Genomic DNA, 18,554 nt, shown 5'->3' on the forward strand with positions numbered 1-18,554 from the left:
GGAGAAGCAGGCTCCCCTGCTGAGCAAGGAGCCTGATATGGACTCGATCCCAGGACTCTGAGATCATGACCTGAGCCAACGGCAGACACTAAAGTGACTAAGCCACCCAGCCATCCCGAGTACAACTCTTAATCTCGGGATCCTGAGTTCAAGCCCCATGTTGAGAGTAGAGCCTAAAATAGATAGATAGACAGACAGACAGACAAAGCCCTGCCACACTGGGGACTGGGGATTCTGGGGGGACACAATTCAGTCCATAACAATGTGGGCCCACTCAGTGAGTGGCAAGAACTTTCTCAGAGGCAAAGATCTTTGTGAATTTGGCTGACAGATAGTGGTATTCACTAGGGATAGTAGGACATGAGTGATGAGGAATCAGACTAAATTAGTCTAGATACAAATGTCACACCAAGGAAAAAAATCAGCCCTCTCAGATGTTAAAGTTATGAAGTATATCAGGGATGCTTTCAGCTACAAATGAGAGAAAATCCAAAGATTCAAAGCACACACACACACAAAAGAGATAATTCAACTTAAACTGGCCTAAAAACTAAGGAAGTTTATAGGCTCATGAAGTTAGAAGTACAAAGATGGAGTGAACTCTTGGGTTAGCTGAGTATTCTTATCAAAGACCCAAGATCTAGAGGGCCTGGCTGGCTCAGTTGGTGGAGTGTGCAACTTTTGATCTCAAGGTTGTTGTGGGTTGGAGCCCTGGACTGGGTGTGGAGATTACTTTTAAAAATATCTTAAAGAGGCGCCTGGATGGCCCAGTCGTTAAGCGTCTGCCTTCGGCTCAGGTCATGATCCCAGGGTCCTGGGATCGAGCCCCGCATCGGGCTCCCTACTCCATGGGAAGCCTGCTTCTCCCTCTCCCACTCCCCCTGCTTGTGTTCCCTCTCTCGCTGTCTCTCTCTCTCTCTCTCTTTCAAATAAATAAATAAATAATTTTTAAAAACAAAAAACTGACCAACTTCCATTTAAAAAAAAATAAAAATATCTTAAAAAAATAAATCCTTTAAAAAGTAAAAAATAAATAAATAAAAGGATCTATGAGATGAGCGGGCCACCTGGCTGGCTCAGTCAATAGAGCATGTGACTCTTGATCTTGGGGTTATGAGTTTGAGCCCCACAGTGGGCATAGAGTTTACTTAAAAAAAAAAAAAAAGGATCCATAAGTTATTTTTGCCTAGTGGTACCCCAGTCCCTGAAGTCTGGCCACTCCTTTATGTGTCTGAGCATCCTAACCCCCAAATACATTGTCACATCTCCCCAAACATTGAGCCAGTTACAGGGAGTCTAGATTGGGATGGCCTGTCCCTGTCAATGCCTAAAAGCAATAGAACCAGTACCCAGCTCAAACTGCAGAAAAGAACAATATTTGTTTTGTTTTTTTTTTAAAGATTTATTTCGGGTGGGGGGATGGGTTAGCCCAGTGATGGGTAATTAAGGAGGGCAAGTATTGCATGGAGCACTGGGTGTTATACGCAAACAACGAATCATGGAACACTACATCAAAAACTAATGATGTACTGTATGGTGACTAACATTACATAATAAAAAAAAAATTTTTTTTTTTTAAGATTTTATATTTGACAGAGAGAGACACAGCAAGAAAAGGAACACAAGCAGGGGGAGTGGGAGAAGGAGAAGCAGGCTTCCTGCAGAGCAGGGAGCCTGATGCGGGGCTCAATCCCAGGACCCTGGGATCATGATCCAAGCTGAAGGCAGATGCCCAACGACTGAACCACCCAGGCACCCCATAATAAAAAAAATATTTTTAAATAAAGATTTATTTATTTATTCAGAGGAGAGCAGAGGGCGAGGTACAGAGAGTCTTAAGCAGACTCCATGCTGAGAGCGGAGCCCGACATGGGGCTCAATCTCATGACCCTGAGAACCAGACCTGAGCTGAACCCAAGATTCGGCTGCTCGACTGCGCCACCCAGGCACCCCAAGAATAATGGTTCTTCTGGAAGAGCTGAGTTCAAATCCCAAAGCACTTAATACATGTGTGTGACCCTGGGCAAGTCATTTCACCTCTCTGAGCTTCAGTTCCTTCCATGTTAAATGAGTATAACTACACTTAGGGTCTTTGTTCAGAACCAATTCTCTTCTTCCTGTACTAGATCTTGCCTTCACCCAAGGGGTAACATGTGACCTAATTGGGTCAATTATCTTATAACACAGCAATTGGTCCAGGAATGAACACAATCCAGGCTTGTTGAAGTTATTCTGTTGGAACTGGAGGAGCAGAGACTTTCTTTCATTTCATCTCCTTCAAGTCTCTGCTTAAATGACACTTTCTCAAAAGGCCTATTATGACTACCCTATTCAGAACTGTGACTCTGTCCCCCTCCACTCCTCTTAAATTTTTTTCCACATCACTAACTTCTAATATGTTTACTACTGTTTTTGTTTTTTGGTTTTTTTTTTAAGATTTATTTATTTAACTGAGAGAAAGAGAGAGAGTGCACAAGTTGGGGGAAGGTTAAAGGGAGAGGGAGAAGAGACTCCCTGCTGAGCAGGGAGCCCCACGCGAGGCTCGATCCCAGGACCCTGAGATCATGACCTGAGCTGAAGGCAGAAGCTTAACTGAGCCACCCAGGCGCCCGTTTACTACTGTTAATTATATTATTATTCACTGCCAGTCTACCCCAACTAGAAATATGGGTTTCACTAGGGTAGGGATTTCTGTTTCTTTTGTTCACTGCTGTGTCTCAGGTGCCAGGCAAATCAGTAAGTACCCAGTAAATATTAATATTTCTTGGGGCACCTGAGTGGCTCAGTCAGCTACTTGTCCAACTCTTGATTTTGGCTCAGATCATGATCTCAGGGTCCTGGGATTGCATCCTGTGTTGGGCTCTGTGCTCAGTAGGGAGTCCACTTGAGAATCTCTCTCCCTCTCCCTCTTCCCCTCCCTCTGCTCAAACTCTCTCTCTCTGTCAAATAAATAAATAAATTTTTTATTTGACAGAGAGAGAGAGAGCACATACAAGCAGGGGGAGCAGCAGGCAGAGGAGAGGGAGAAGCAGGTACCCCAAAAAAGATATATTTCTTGAATGAATGGGTGAATGTATCTATAACCAAATAAGTCTAACTAGTATAATACCTATTGACTGAGGTTGTTATAAGGATTAGAAATAATGGATATAGGGGCGCTTGGGTGGCTCAGTTGTTAAGCGTCTGCCTTCGGCTCAGGTCATAATCCCAGGGTCCTGGGATCGAGCCCCGCATCAGGCTCCCTGCTCGGCGGGAGGCCTGCTTCTCCTTCTCCCTCTCCCCCTGCTTGTGTTCCTGCTATTGCTATCTCTCTCTCTGTCAAATAAATAAATAAAATCTTTAAAAAAAATTATGGATATAAAGTAAAGCACATGTCTGACTCACAGCAGGTACTCAAATATAGTAACTACTGTCATTCTGCAAGTTCTGACTCATAGCAGGTACTCAAATATGGTAACTATCGTCATTCTGCAAGGTCTCTTTTTTCAAAGAATTCCCAGACCTGGAGATAAGTTTTTACATTTATGAACAGAAAAAGGTTTATGGGGATGCCTGGGTGACTCAGTTGGTTAAGCATCTGCCTTCGGCTCAGGTCATCATCCCAGGGTCCTGGAATCGAGTCCCACATCAGGCTCCCTGCTCAGCGGGAAGCCTGCTTTCTCCCTCTGCCTGCCGCTCCCCCTGGGCTTGTGCCCTCTCTCTCTCGCCAACAAATAAATAAATAAAATCTTTTTAAAAAATGATTTATGGAGCACCTACCAGGAAGTGATCTTTGCATATATACACATTTTGCTTTCCAAGTTTTCCTTCTTGAGCGTTATTTTTATCAGATGAGAAAATGAATTATTATTTTTTTAAAAGAATTTTGGCTTGGAGGCTGGCTTAGTTGGTGGATCGTGCCACTCTTGTTCTCAGTGTTGTGAGTTTGAGCTCCACGTCAGGTGTAGAGCTTACATGAAAATAAAATCTTAAAAAAAAAAAAAAAAGAATTTTGGCTTGGCTTTGGGATTTGCGGCAAATGTTAAAAAAAATAAAAGAATGTCTTGAGGAGGCTAGGTTCAGTGAAGGGTGAAGAGGAAGTGAAACAGAGAGTGACAGCTAGCATTGAGAACCAGCAGCAATGGTTGAAGAGGAAGCTGTGGAGAGATTTAAAACCACATGGTTAATGCTGACAGAAATAAAATTGCCCAGCTCAGCTGGGTGGATGGAAGGTAGCTAGGTAAGGGCAGGGAAAAATTCCTGGGTATATTCAAGGTCATGAAGCAATGGGCTTTTAGTTAATTGAAATTACAGTTTTTTCTAGTCTGAACTATGGCAAGTTTGACATCAGAGGAGAGGCTGAGCCGTCCTTTCTTTCAACATGACCAGAGCACAGGGCCTATGTCAAGGAGGTAACTGTTCCCATGTTGTGGAAAGACGAGATGGAACAAGATCACCAGGACTGTGAGTAGAGGTCACTGACCTGGTAAACTGGAAAGCACTGAAGTTTTGGAGTCAGCTTCAAATCTCCATTCTGTCACTTACCAGCCATGTGACCTTGAGCAAGTAACCGACCACCTTGTGCAAGATCTAGGACCCCTAGAAAGTAGGGGATGAGGAGGAAAATAATAAACATGGCATTAAATGACACTCTTGAACAAACATAAACAGAAAATTAAAGTTCTCAAAAGCAACTGCTTTGAACAAACCCAGTTGATTAAATTTAAAACCCTGCTTTATACCACCTTCTACTGCCAAGGAAACTTTGCAATCAGGGCAGATTTTCCCACAAGTCTAAAAAAATACAAGTCTCCAAGCCAGCCATTTCCAAGTTAAAATAGGCTTTCATTCATAGGTTATTCATTGTCTCTTTTACCCCTTTGTTTGGGTTTCACAGGTCTTGGCAACTCTCTGTTCTTTTCTCAAATCATTCTGGGGCTTAAGGGCGTGTTTTGCTGAGCCTGGCCCTTCTGTGCAGATGGAGGGCAAGTTCGCCCCTCTATACTTTCCTCCTTGGGTCTTTGGGAAAAGGGGAGTAATTGAAAATTTTGAGTTAACTAATATAAAATAATTTTATTTCAAAATTCCCATTAACAAGCAATAGTTAGCAAGTGATTAAGAGCATGGACTTTGGAGCCACGCTAGATTGTCTGGGTTTGAATCCAGGCTTCATCACTTACTAGCTGTGTGACCATGAACAAACTATTTACTTATTTTTCTGTATCTCAGTTCCTTACACCCTAGGGTTGTTATTATACATACATTAATTAATATTTGTAAAACCCTTAGAACAGTGCCCAGCATCAGAGTAAAGCTCTAAGCGTATGCTAAGAATATTTTATGGGGTGACCAGCCGGCTCAGTAGAGCATGCACTTGATCTCAGGGTTGTGAGTTCGAGCCCCACATTGAGTATAGAGATTGCTTTTATTTTTTTAATTTTTTATTATGTTAATCACCATACATTACATCATTAGTTTTTGATGTAGTGTTCCATGATTCATTGTTTGTGCATAACACCCAGTGCTCCATGCAGAACGTGCCCTCTTTAATACCCATCACCAGGCTAACCCATCCTCCCACCCCCCTCCCCTCTAGAACCCTCAGTTTATTTTTCAGAGTCCATCGTCTCTCATGGTTCATCTCCCCCTCCGATTTCCCCCCCTTCATTCTTCCCCTCCTGCTATCGTTTTTTTTTTTCTTAACATATATTGCATTATTTGTTTCAGAGGTACAGATCTGTGATTCAACAGTCTTGCACAATTCACAGCGCTCACCATAGCACATACCCTCCCCAATGTCTATCACCCAGAGATTGCTTTTAAAAAAGAAAAAAGGATATTTTGCTCTCTACCAGACCACTAGTTCATACTGCTTAATGATAATCTGTTTCCTTCATCCTTTTTTTTTCAATTACATGTTTTGTTTTGCTTTTTAAAATAATCTCTATACCCAACGTGGGGCTCAAACTCATGACCCCTGGGATCAAGAGTTGCATGCTCTACTTACTGAGCCAGCCAGGTGCCCCTGTCTTATTCATCCTTTATCCCCTAGATGGGTCTATGGCTGGGCTGATGGGGCAGTATATTGGCTTTAGTGGTGGTAGTAGTGGTCCTATTACCAATTAACTGCATGCCCTAGGATTTATAGGGAAGTTTGGTCTTGCCCCTAAGTGATTAACGTGATGGGGACATGCCTCTCAATTTTACAGGCTGTTACCACCAGGTGGTAAAAGTCCTTGAAGATAAGCTTTAAGTAATGTTGAAAAAGAAAAAGGTCCAAAATGAAGTCACCTGTGCTAAGCCCCACATCAGCAAACCAAGACTTAATATCTAACCTAATTGCAGTTTCAGCCTTTCCCAGGACTGTGATCTTTAACCAGTCTGGAATTTCCTGGCCAGCACTGGTGAGGCAGGAGCCTGGTAGACTCCTGCCTTTCTCCAAAGCTGGGGGACTCTGCCTAAAATAATTCTTTCTTTTGCTATGACTTCCTTGTCTTACCCCCTTTCTGCCTTTAAAAACCTTCCATTTTGTACAGTTCCTCAGATCTCCTTTGTCCTCACTAGATGGGATGCTGCCCTATTCGTGAGTCACTGATTAAAGCCACTTAGGGGCGCCTGGGTGGCTCAGTCGGTTAAGTGTCATGATCAGGTCATGATCCCGGGATCCTGGGATCAAGCCCCACATCGGGCTCCCTGCTGAGCGGGGAGTCTGCTTCTCCCTCTCCCTCTGCCTGCCGCTCGCACTGCTTGTGCTCTCTCTCTCTCTAATAAAAAATAAAAAAGCTTAAAAAAAAATAAAATTACATGAATAAAGCCAGTTAGATCTTCAAATCTCCTCAGGTGAATTTTGTTTCACATAATCAGATTGGCCACTTCCTTTCCTCTGGGCAGGGAGTCGGGGTGGAGAGAGGGGTTGAGGATTCTTTTGGAGAGAAGTTTGAAGTCTACTTCTGTATGGAAACCTGAAGATAAGAGTTCATGGATATGTGTAAGACTGATGAATCACAGACCTATACCCCTGAATAATACATTATACGTTACTTAAAAAAAAAAAGATTCATGGAGAGGCACCCCCAGGGCCCTCTAACTGCCCAGCAATACTGTAGAACTTGTGAAATGCAAGACTACCTTCATATCAGATTTGAAATCATTCCAGGGTCTTCCAGATCAGCTTCTTGCCCATTTTTCTCTAACTGGGAAGATGGCCAGCTTGATGGCCTTTTAGGTTTCTTTAAGTTTGGGGCATCTGCAACACGGCCAAGGGTATATCTGGGATACTCATTTGGAGGAAGGCACCCTCAATTCACCAGAAGAGCCCCTGCTCCGGACTGTGCCGGGACTTCCACGGGTCCTAGGTACAGTCTTTCCTCACCTCCTTAATAGCACGCCCTTGGCTCTGCTTCTAGTCGCTCCCTTTCTGTGAACTCCGGGACCTATTGAGGACCATTGGGCTGTCATTGCGCCTGCGCACGGGGGCCTGGTGGCTGAAGTGGCTGGGCTGCCTGGCCCCAAGGTCTGAGCTGTCAGTACGCCTGCGCGGGAGGCCAGTAGGCTGGCAGTGCTGTGCGGACTCGTCCTCCGCGACCGGCAGTCAGTGCGCTTGCGCGCCGTCCAAGCGCCGCGGTTCTTGACTGTGCTGTGCCGGCGGTGGTTTTAGACATGCAGGGAGCGGACTCGCAACAGCCCTTCAAGCGACCCCGATGCGATGGCAGCCCAAGAACGCCGCCAAACATCCGTTCTGCGGCGGCGGAGACGTCCCCGAGCCCCGAACTCCGCCCAAATCACCAGACCTGGGGCCCGGAGCAGGTGTGCTGCTTCCTAAAGCGCAGTGGCTTCAGTGATCCCCGACTGCTGGACCGTTTCCGAGGTAGCAGGGCTAGAGGGCTGAGGGGCCGGGGGATGGCGACCCGAGGCGGAGACTGCGGGCCTGAGGAGAGGGCGCCCTGGGGCAGTGAGCTGGGGGCCTCAAAGAGGACCCGAAGTGGGGAAGGGAGACTTGCTCCGGGAGGTACCAAAGGGGTGTTCCTGAGGCGCCGAGCCAGGGTTGACCTGAGGCGGAGAGCCGTCCTGAGCAGGGGCCCTGAAGCAGGGAAGGGAGACCTGCGCGGGGAGGCACCCGCAGGGGTGGACCTGAGGCGGGGGGCGCCTCGGGAGGAATGACTTGCGGCTGAGAACGGAAACCTGAGGCGGGGAGGAGAGACCAGGCGCGGGGAGGTACAGAAGGGGCGCCCAGGAGTGCACCCTGAGATGGAGGAAGGAGAAATGGGGCTTCTGGGGTTGGGGACCAGCTGGAAGAAAGCCGACTTTGGGGACTGTGAACTTGGGTGGGGCCCCTGGCCTGATGCTGCTGGGTTTCTTCGGGAACTTGCCACCGCAGCGCCGGGCGGGCGAGACTCGGTTCCTATTCTTAGAAGAACGTTTTCCCCAGACCTGTCATTCAGGCGCACCGGGCTCAGGAGACCCCTCCGTGCTACAGCTGCAGCTCCTTGAACACTTGCCACTTAGAGTATGTGCTGCTGCTCTTAAGTTTCAGTTTCTTCCCATCATCTGTCAGGGCGGGGTTTTCCTAAGGGAGTGGGGACATGTTTTGTTAATCCCGGAATCCCCATTGCCTTACCATAGCATCCCAGTAGGGCTCAATATGTTTGTTGACCGTACTTGTAGAGCTTGGTAATGTTGATGTTTTGCTCTCCAAAATCAGTTTCCCTAGTTAAATCTGAACACTAGGGTTGTTCAGCTGACCACTGGACTCTCAGCAGTCCCCACCTTGGCCACATCACATGGGGAGATGTGTGGGTTGTGAGTTTTAAGCAATGGGCTCAAGTCAAATATCCATCCACCTGAAATCTACTCAACTTTCCCTAATGGATATGAAGCTTACCCTCTCTCTGTCTTATCCTCTGAAGTGTTCTATAGGAAGGTGGTATCATTTACAAATTTAGTACACTTCTGCAGTTATGGGGTGGAGTCCCATTTGTCTAGGGTGGGAGGAACTTTAACTGTTTGAAGGCTTAAAAAAATAGCTGATGGTGTCGGAAGTTGTACTTCTGTTTTCTTCTCTCCCCTTTGGTTTTCCTCCACTCTGGATGGAATTTTTCTCTGAATAGCAGTAGGTGGGAATGAAGTAGTTTTATATTTTCTGTCTCCAAAATATAATTGATTATGTTATTGGCTCTCTGTTTCAGTGGTGTTCTTTTTTTTTTTTTTTAAGATTTTATTTATATATTTGAGAAAGAGACAGAAATAGTGACAGAGAGCATGAGTGGGGAGAGGGAAGAGCAGGCTCCCTGCTGAGCAGGGAGCCTAACGTGGGGCTCCATCCCAGGACCCTGGGATCATGACCTGAGCCCAGGGCAGACGCTTAACCGACTGAGCCACCCAGGCGCCCCTCAGTGGTGTTCTAAAGAATAATTCATCAACCTTCAGAATCATCTGTTCTCTTGAACCCAGTCTAATACGAGCAGAATTCACTACATCCTTTTTTTTTTTTAAGATTTTATTTATTTGAGAGAGAGAGTGCAAGCGCATGAGCAGGGGGGCTGGGTAGAGGGAGAGGAAGAAGCAGACTCCCCTGCTGAGCAGGAAGTCTGACCTGGCTGGATCCCAGCACCCTGGGATCATGACCTGAGCTGAAGGCAAACTCTTAGCCGAATGAGCCACCCAGGCACCCCTCACTATGTGCTTTTAATTGGTAAAAACTGACCACGTGGTACAATTGCTCATTTCTTTTTTCTTTTAAAGATCTTTATTTTTATTTTTTAATTAAAACAATTTTTTTAAGATTTAGTTATTCTTGGAGAGTGCAGGGCGAGGAGGGGCAGGAAGAGGAAGAGAGAGAATCCTAAGCCAACTCCATACCAAGCCTAGAGCCCAACTCCTGGCTCCATCCCACGACCCTGAGATCTCCATCCCACTTAACCTACTGAGCCACCCAGGTGCCCCTGGATAGAAAAATATTTAAAGACTGATAATAGGAGAAATGGGTAATCCAGTGAAGTTGATGGAAGTGTCTATTGGCTCAAACCATGGACAGTTTGGTAATACCTTTTTACTTAGGAAATTTCACTTGTAGGAATTTACAGATAGAATTGTACAGGTGTCCAAAGAAATATGTTCAAGGTCATTCTTTTAACCATTGGTTATAAGTAGCAAAAAAGTAGAAATAATCTATCCATTGATAATAGTTATACATAATAGTGATAGCGTTTACTCAGCATTTACTTTGTGTGAAGTACTATTCTATGCACTTCTCATATTTTATCTGGTAAAATCTTTACAACTATCACATCGGTTTAGGTATACTCATTTTAAGGCATGCTCATTTAGGTATCCTCATTTCTTTTTTTTTTTTTTAAGATTTTATTTTTATTTGTCAGAGAGAGAGAGCTCACAAGCAGGTGGAGCGGCAGGCAGAAGGAGAAGCAGGCTCCCTGCTGAGCAGGGAGCCCGATGTGGGACTCAATCCCAGGACCCTGGGATCATGACCTGAGCCGAAGGCAGCTGCTTAACCAACTGAGCCACCCAGGCGTCCCAGTATCCTCATTTCTGAGCGTAAGGCTCAGAAAAAATTGGTTAAATATATTATGGTGCATCTATATTGTAGAATATAAGACAGGCATTAAAAATGATGTAGTTTAATAAAATTGACCAAAAAGATCTCCGTGACTTCTTAGGTGTGAAAAAATAAATTATAAATGACATAATTCCATTTGTGTAAAATTACATAATTGCATAGCTCAGTGTCTTTTTTTTAAAAAATACATCTTCAAGTTTATTAGTGTTTTTTTAAGTTTAAAAATTTATTTATTTTTTTAAGATTTTATTTATTTGACAGAGAGAGACAACGAGAGAGGAAACACAAGCAGGGGGAGTGGGAGAGGGAGAAGCAGGCTTCCCACGGAGCAGGGAGCCCGATGCGGGGCTCGATCCCAGGGTTCTGTGATCAGGACCTGAGCCGAAGGCAGACGCTAACGACTGAGCCACCCAGGTGCCCCTAAGTTAAAAAATAAAAAAAAAAAAATTTTTAAGTAGGCCTCATGCCCAGTGTGGAGCCCAATGCAGGGCTTGAATTCAGAACCCAAAGACCTGAGCTGAGATCAAGAGTTGGATGCTTAACCGACTGAGCCACCCAGGCTCCCGAAGTTTTTAAAATTTTTATTTAAGTAATCTCTTACACCCAAGGTGGGGTTCGAATTGACAACCTCAAGATCAAGAGTCACATACTTTACTGCCTGAGCCAGCCAGGCACCTCAAATATGTCTTAGAGTTTATTGAGAGTATTTTTAGAAAACTAGGATAGCACTAAAGTAAAAATACAAAATAAAATTTTACTGAACTTGGAATTGTTCTTTCTTCCTTTTTTGTGTGTTTTAAGTAGGCTACACACCCAGGACATAGCCCATCATGGGATCAAGTGAGATCAAGACCTGAGCCAAGATCAAGAGTCTGCAGCTCAACCTACTGAGCCACCCAGGTGTCCCCAGGCTATGGTTTTGACCTGACTATTCTAAGAACAGTAGATTTAGACTTCATTCACCCCACCCTCCCCAAACCTCACCTGTTTTAGAAGGAAGCTACTGATTTTGCAACTGGGACTTCACTGCAAATAATTTACTCAAATAATTAAAAAAATTTCACTTGAGGGGTTGCCTGGGTAGTATAGTCCTTTAAGCGCCCAACTCTTGGCTTCAGCTCAGGTCTTGATCTCAGGGTCATGACATTGAACCCTGCCTGCGACAGGCTCTGCGGAGTCTGCTTAAGGCTCTCTCTCCCTCTGCCCCTCCTCGCTGTGCACTCAGTGGAGTGCATGCTCGCTCTCTCTCTCTCTCAAATAAATAAATAAATAAATCTTAAAAATTTTTACTTAATTATCCAAAAAAGCCTGTTGGTATAGTTATCTAATTAAAATGAAGACTTTCCAAGGGGCAGGGGCACCTGGCTGGCTCAGTCAGTAGAGCATGTGGCTCTTGAACCTGGGGTTGTGAGTTCAAGCCCCATGTTGAGAAAAAAAAGACTTTCCAAGTGGCAAATGAAAAAGTGGTACTTAGGGGCACCTGGGTGGCTTAGTCAGTTAAGCGTCTGCCTTCAGCTCAGGTCATGATCCTGGGGTCCTGGGATCAAGCCCCAAGTGAGGCTCCCTGCTCAGCGGGGAGCCTGCTTCTCCCTCTCCCTCTGCCACCTCCCAGCCCCCGGCTCGTGCTCCCTCTTTCTCTCATAAATAAATAAAATCAAAAAAAAAAAAAAAAAAAGTGGAACTTAGCACAGTTCATTTCCTAGAGTGGGTGGCTAGTAAATGTTGATCTGAGTAAAATCTGGAGAATCCAAACCGAAAGAAATAAAAATGCATATGCTGTAAATATTGAAACCATTTTATCTTTTTTCTCTCTTTTCTTCCAAAGAAAATGAAATTACAGGTTTAACACTACTCCATCTTAATGAGTCTGATCTTGAAAGTCTTGGAATAAGGTAAGAATGATAAAATTCACCTTGTAGCCAAGCATACTTAGGACCTTTTTATTCACCTCTGAGGGACAAAGCACATGATCACCGATATTAACTGTCCTCATTTTAAACCTACAGAGTGTTTTAAACAGAATCCCCTGCCTGCTGGTTAACACAGTTGTTGTTGTTGTTTTTTAAGATTTTATTTATTTATTTGACAGAGAGAGAGGGAACACAAGCGTGGGGAGTGGGAGAAGCAGGCTTCCCGTGGAGCAGGAAGCCTGATGTGGGGCTCTATTCCAGGGCCCTGGGATCATGACCTGAGCCGAAGGCAGACGCTTAACAACTGAGCCACCCAGGCGCCCCAGCACAGTTGTTTTTGTTTGCTTGGTTTTACTGTGCACATGTTGTGTTTAATATTGCTAATGATTCCTATTTTACAAAATTTTGCTGACAAGCCTTCATGAAGTTTCAGTGATCAACTTTTTACTCGCAAGTTCAGAATAATTGGATTATACACACCATAAAATATGTAAGAACTGATAGGGCGGAAATGTTGGCAAGAAAAATCAAGGCTGCAGCCTTATCTTGAACATATTTCTAGGTCTTCCTAAAGTTATCTCAAGACTGAAATATATACCTGGTGTTAGATTTAAAGATGCAATCCAAAGTAGTTTGGTCCTTTTTTGGTTGTATGGTTTGAGACAAGTAATTTAACTCTTCAGTTTCTACACCTGTCAAATGGAAAATAATAATGAGACAATGTACATAAAGTGATTAGCATGTTGGCCCTTAGTAAATATAAGGCTGGAGGTTGCAGGGTCTAGATTAGTGTGGATTCACTTTAAAGATCACAGCTGAGGAGCAAATATTTAAATATTCCTTAAAATGGAGACTTTTTTTTTTTTTTTAAGAGAATTGGCAACAGTGGTGAAATAAGGTTTTTTCCTTCTGGAATTCCATTTAGCTAAATGTTGTTTGTGGTAACAGTAACTAAAGAATCAAAACAAAGGATTATACTGAATTACTTCATGCATTATTGTTTAGTAGTTGATAATAGAAGCAGATTGTGAGAAAAGATCACCTTAGGACTTTTACTTGAATTTTAATAAATGTCCTTTGGATCAGAATCTTCAAGAGCCTCATCTTGCCTCTTTCATAATCACATTTCAGCCCCGTCAGTCTCCTCAAAGTCCCCCTTACTACTTATTTCTTAGATATAATAGTTGCTTACTATTTTAATTGAATTGAATTTGCTCTAATAGAGTCTTGCTTTTAAAGAGAACCATTTACTTTGTGGACCCAAATACTACTGATTTATTCAACAAATATTTATGGAGGGCCCACTGAGTGTTAGGAATTTTTCTAGGAACTTGGGAGACATGAGTGAACAAAATAGAATTTCAAATGAGCATTATCTGGCATGCCTTATTACTCACCTTATAACTATGAGGTGGATTCTGCAAGACTTTTCAGGACTGTGTTTTCCTATACAGTAGCCACCAGCTCCATGTTTAAATTAATTTAAATTAAAGTTAATTAAATTAAAATTTAATTTAAATTAATTTAAATTAAAGTAAATTAAATGTAAATTAAATTTAAATATCCTCACCTAGCCATACTTCAAGTGCTCAATAGCCACTTATGGCTAGAGGCTCCCATGTTGGGCAGGGCAGATATAGGACATTTCCATTATGGCAAAATTCTGCTGTCTAGAGCTGCCTTTAAAGATCCCAGTAGGACGAGTCAAAATTGTTAACAGTAGTACAGGTCAACCAATGTATTAATATAGCCTTGTACTCTTTCCCCCTCCTTTCCTGTTTCACCTTTCCTAGGATTCACATCCTAAAATAAGCGACCTGTATGTAAGCTGTTGTCCTAGACTCTGCTTTCTAGGGGGAATCTGGTTTAGACAAGTACTTAAATTTTCTCAAGTTTATGATCAACCATTGATTTAAGAGGTTTTTCTAACAAGTAAGAAACATTAGTACATTAAATGTACATATCAGTTGTAGGAAATTTTAGATTTCAGAAATTATGAAATACTGAAATAAAATCTTACTGTAGTCTAACTATGGCCTGTGACTACTTTAAGGATTTATTTCTTTATTTTTATTTAGAGAGAGGGCACACCCGCGTGCATGAAGGGGGGAAAAAGCAGAGGGAGAGGTAGAGAAACAGATTCCCCACTGAGCATGGAGCCCCACACAGGGCTGGATCTCACCAACCTGAGATTATGACCTGAGCTGAGATCATGACCTGAGCTGAAATCAAGAGTCGGAGGCTCAACCGACTGAGCCACTGAGGGCCCCCCAGCCCATGACTACTTGAAATTTTTGTTTAAAGTACTATTTATTGGGGCGCCTGGGTGGCTCAGTTGGTTAAGCAACTGCCTTCGGCTCAGGTCATGATCCTGGAGTCCCGGGATCGAGTCCCGCATCGGGCTCCCCGCTCAGCGGGGAGTCTGCCTCTCCCTCTGACTCTCCCCCTCTCATGCTCTCTCTCTATCACTATCTCTCTCAATAAATAAATAAAATAAAATAAATAAAGTACTATTTATTTTGGGGCACCTGGGTGGCAGGGAGTCTGCTTGAGGCTTCTCTTCCTCTCCCTCTGCCCCTCCCCCCACTCACACACAGGGGCTCTCTCCCCCTCTTTCTAGAATAAATAAATCTTCAAAACTATATATATAAAATACTGTATTTTGTTATAGCCTTTGTTAAAATAAAACAAAAAAACACCAGGTTTTGGTTGGCTATTTTTATATACTTTCATCAGCGATTTCTTTGTGAATAGTTTCTTTTTGGATTTTATTAAATGATGACTATTATTAGTTCAGGAAAATATTGGGCAGTGAGATTGGTTTAGGTTTGGTATTTTATGCTGTGACTTTTGGTTATACTCAACTGTGCAACAATACTTAACCTGACTCAGTTTTAGATCACCTGTACTTCCCTGTGCTTGTTACATCAACCTGATGAGGATGGTAGGGGAATAGGAAAACACAAGGTATACTGCTTTATGATTTATCAGCTGTAATAATGCTTCTGTACATCCCAAGAAAATCATTCTTAGATTTTGTAGTTATCATGAGTCTTAGAGTACAATATAGAGGCCAATTGTAGTGATTCTGACTCTATCTAGGACTTTGAGCATAAGATTTTTCTTTCTTTTTTTTTTTTTTAAAGATTTTTATTTATTTATTATTGAGAGAGAGAGAATGATAGAGAGAGAGCATGAGAGGGAGGAGGGTCAGAGGGAGAAGCAGGCTCCCTGCTGAGCAGGGAGCCCAATGCGGGACTCGATCCTGGGACTCCAGGATCATGACCTGAGCCGAAGGCAGTCGCCCAACCAACTGAGCCACCCAGGCGCCCGAGCATAAGATTTTTCAATCTAATTAGCTAGCTAGTAGATTAGTAAATTCTGCCCCTTGTCTGCTGGTTCTGTTAATAATTAGCCAGGTGTCAGGCTAACTTGCTTGGACCAGTAAGTGTAAATGACACAGGATAATGAATTATAGGATTTTGAGCTGTTTACGTTAAATCCTATTAAATTTATTTATTGAACCTTGAGCATTATGAGGGCTTACTGACAAAGGAAGATGGGTACAAGTAAAGCTATAACCTTCATATATATATATTTGATCTGTGCATGAGTTATACCTAGTACTCGCATTTTTCCTGTGCTATGGATAAGAACATTTATGTACTAAAAAAGTTTGAGTGATTTTTTTTTTTCCCAAGGTCACACAGATTCTGTGTAAAGATGTGAATCAGTTCTGATTTCAAAGTCCTTTTTCATTCTCACTGTGCTCTACTTCAGAGTGTACCTTGAACCATGCAAATTCAGGGTTGTGAGGGAAGATGTCAACTTCAGGTAGATTAAAATAAGTTTGAAGTATCAATTGAGCACTCAGTAGAGACATAGATGTTGAAGTCTGAGTTACCACGGGAAGAGCATCAAGGGCAGAAGCCTAAGGGAGAGTTTCTAGGGGGGGTGTATGTTTGAATTATTAATTGTTCCTTTTAATCTGACTTCTCATTATATTAATGTAGATAATTTAGAGTTGATTATATACTATTATATACTCTAGGGATTATTATTAAGCAAATAATGATAGATTTGCTTATCCTGTTATAATTCTAGTACCTTGGGGGACAGAAAGAAGCTGCATAATTATATCCAACAACTGAGTGAAATTCACGTTGATTCAATGAAGGTAAGAGGAATCAGAGTTTATCATGTTTTTTGAATTATAAAGTGACATAACTTAGAATGAACACCTGTAGAATTCATTTTATTTATTTTTTTAAAAGATTTTATTTATTTATTTTAGAGAGAGCATATGCATGCACACAAGCTGGGGGGAGGGACAGAGAGAGAGAGAGAGAATCTCAATCAGACTCCTCGCTGAGGGCAGAGCTGGATGCACGGTTTGATCCCAGGACCCTGAGATCATGACCTGATCTGAAATCAAGAGTTGGATGCTCAAGTGACTGAGCCACCCAGGTGCCCCCTGTAGAATTCATTTTAAAAAGGAAAAAAAGGGGCACCTGGGTTGCTCAGTCGTTAAGCATCTGCCTTCGGCTCAGGTCATGATCCCAGGGTCCTGGGATCGAGCCCCACATTGGGCTCCCTGCTTGGCAGGAAGCCTGCTTCTCCTTCTCCCACTCCCCCTGCTTGTGTTCCCTCTCTCCCTGTGTCTCTATCTGTCAAACAAATAAATAAATAAAAAGAAAAAAAAAATTCATTTTTAAAAGAATGGAAGGAAATCTGCTTCTCAGTAATAGGATTGTGGTTGATTTTGATACTTCTAAACTGCATTTTCTTTTTTCTCTTTTTATTATTATTTTTTTTAGAGTGAGAGAGAAAGAGTGCACACACATGCACTAGTTGTGGAGAGGAGGGGCAGAGGGAGAGAATCTTCCGCAGGCTTCCCACCCAGCTCAGGCCCCGGAGCTGAAATCAAGAGTTGGACTCTTAACCCATTGAGCCACCCAGGCGCCCCATAAACTGCATTTTCTAAATTAAACACAGAATATTTACATCAAAAAAAACCACTAAAATATATTAAGCATACAGAAAAGTATAAGTGGACTACTACCCAGCTTGTTAAATCTTAACATTTTGCCTAATTTGCTTTAGATCTGTTGTTTTTAGAACAAAATGTTAGAAACAATATAGGGCCTTTTTTGTACCCTTCCTAGATTCTGTTTCCATCCTTTCTTCCCCTCTTCCCCCAAAAGCACCATCCTGAATTGGGTTTAATCATTTTCACAAATGTTTTTACTTTTACTACACGTGTATGTGTGGCCATAAACAATATGTAGTATTGTTCTACATGTTTTTTAAACTTTATAAAAATTATATTTTACAGTGTTTTTTTTTTTTTAAGATATTATTTATTTATTTGAGAGAGAGAGAATGAGAGAGAGCACATGAGAGGGGGGAGGGTTAGAGGGAGAAGCAGACTCCCTGCCGAGCAGGGAGCCCGATGCGGAACTCGATCCAGGGACTCCAGGATCATGACCTGAGCCGAAGGCAGTTGCTTAACCAACTGGGCCACCCAGGCGCCCTACAGTAAGTGTGTTAAACTTTTTTTTTTTAAGATTTTATTTATTTGACAGAGACACAGCGAGAGGGAAAACAAGCAGGGGGAGTGGGAGAGAGAGAAGCAGGCTTCCTGCTGAACAGGGAGCCCGATGTGGGGCTCGATCCTAGGATCGATACTTCTTGGGGCACCTGGGCCTTCAGTCAGTTAAGCGACTGACTCTTGGTTTCGGCTCAGGTCATGATCTCAGGGTCGTGAGATGGAGCTCTGTGTCAGGCTCTGTGCTCAGAGCAGAGTCTGCTTAAGATTCTCTTTCTGGGGCGCCTGGGTGGCTCAGTCGTTAAGCGTCTGCCTTCGGCTCAGGTCATGATCCCAGGGTCCTGGGATCGAGCCCCCCGCATCAGGCTCCCTGCTCCGCGGGAGGCCTGCTTCTCCCTCTCCCCTTCCCCCTGCTTGTGTTCTCTCTCTCGCTATCTCTCTCTCTCTCAAATAAATAAATAAAATCTTTAAAAAAATGAGTTAGAAAGGGAATATGAAATAACATAACTTGAATTACCAACAACTTGTTGCCCAACATTAAGGA

General features: G+C 43.1%; 1 protein-coding gene across 1 annotated transcript in view; it reads left to right on the forward strand.

The window, feature by feature from the left end:
- Positions 1-7,541: 7,541 nt before the first annotated feature.
- SAMHD1 (SAM and HD domain containing deoxynucleoside triphosphate triphosphohydrolase 1) overlaps positions 7,542-18,554 on the forward strand; it is a 49,310-nt gene continuing 38,297 nt past the window's right edge. Inside the window, exons 1-3 of the mRNA XM_006733646.3 lie at positions 7,542-7,846; positions 12,378-12,444; positions 16,567-16,639. Coding sequence (XP_006733709.1) covers positions 7,639-7,846; positions 12,378-12,444; positions 16,567-16,639 — 348 coding nt within the window. The 5' untranslated portion in view covers positions 7,542-7,638. The remainder of the gene's footprint in view (positions 7,847-12,377; positions 12,445-16,566; positions 16,640-18,554) is intronic.

Source organism: Leptonychotes weddellii, chromosome 10 (assembly GCF_054177405.1).
Source record: "Leptonychotes weddellii isolate Sample4059 chromosome 10, ASM5417740v2, whole genome shotgun sequence".
Taxonomy (NCBI): Eukaryota; Metazoa; Chordata; class Mammalia; order Carnivora; family Phocidae; genus Leptonychotes; species Leptonychotes weddellii.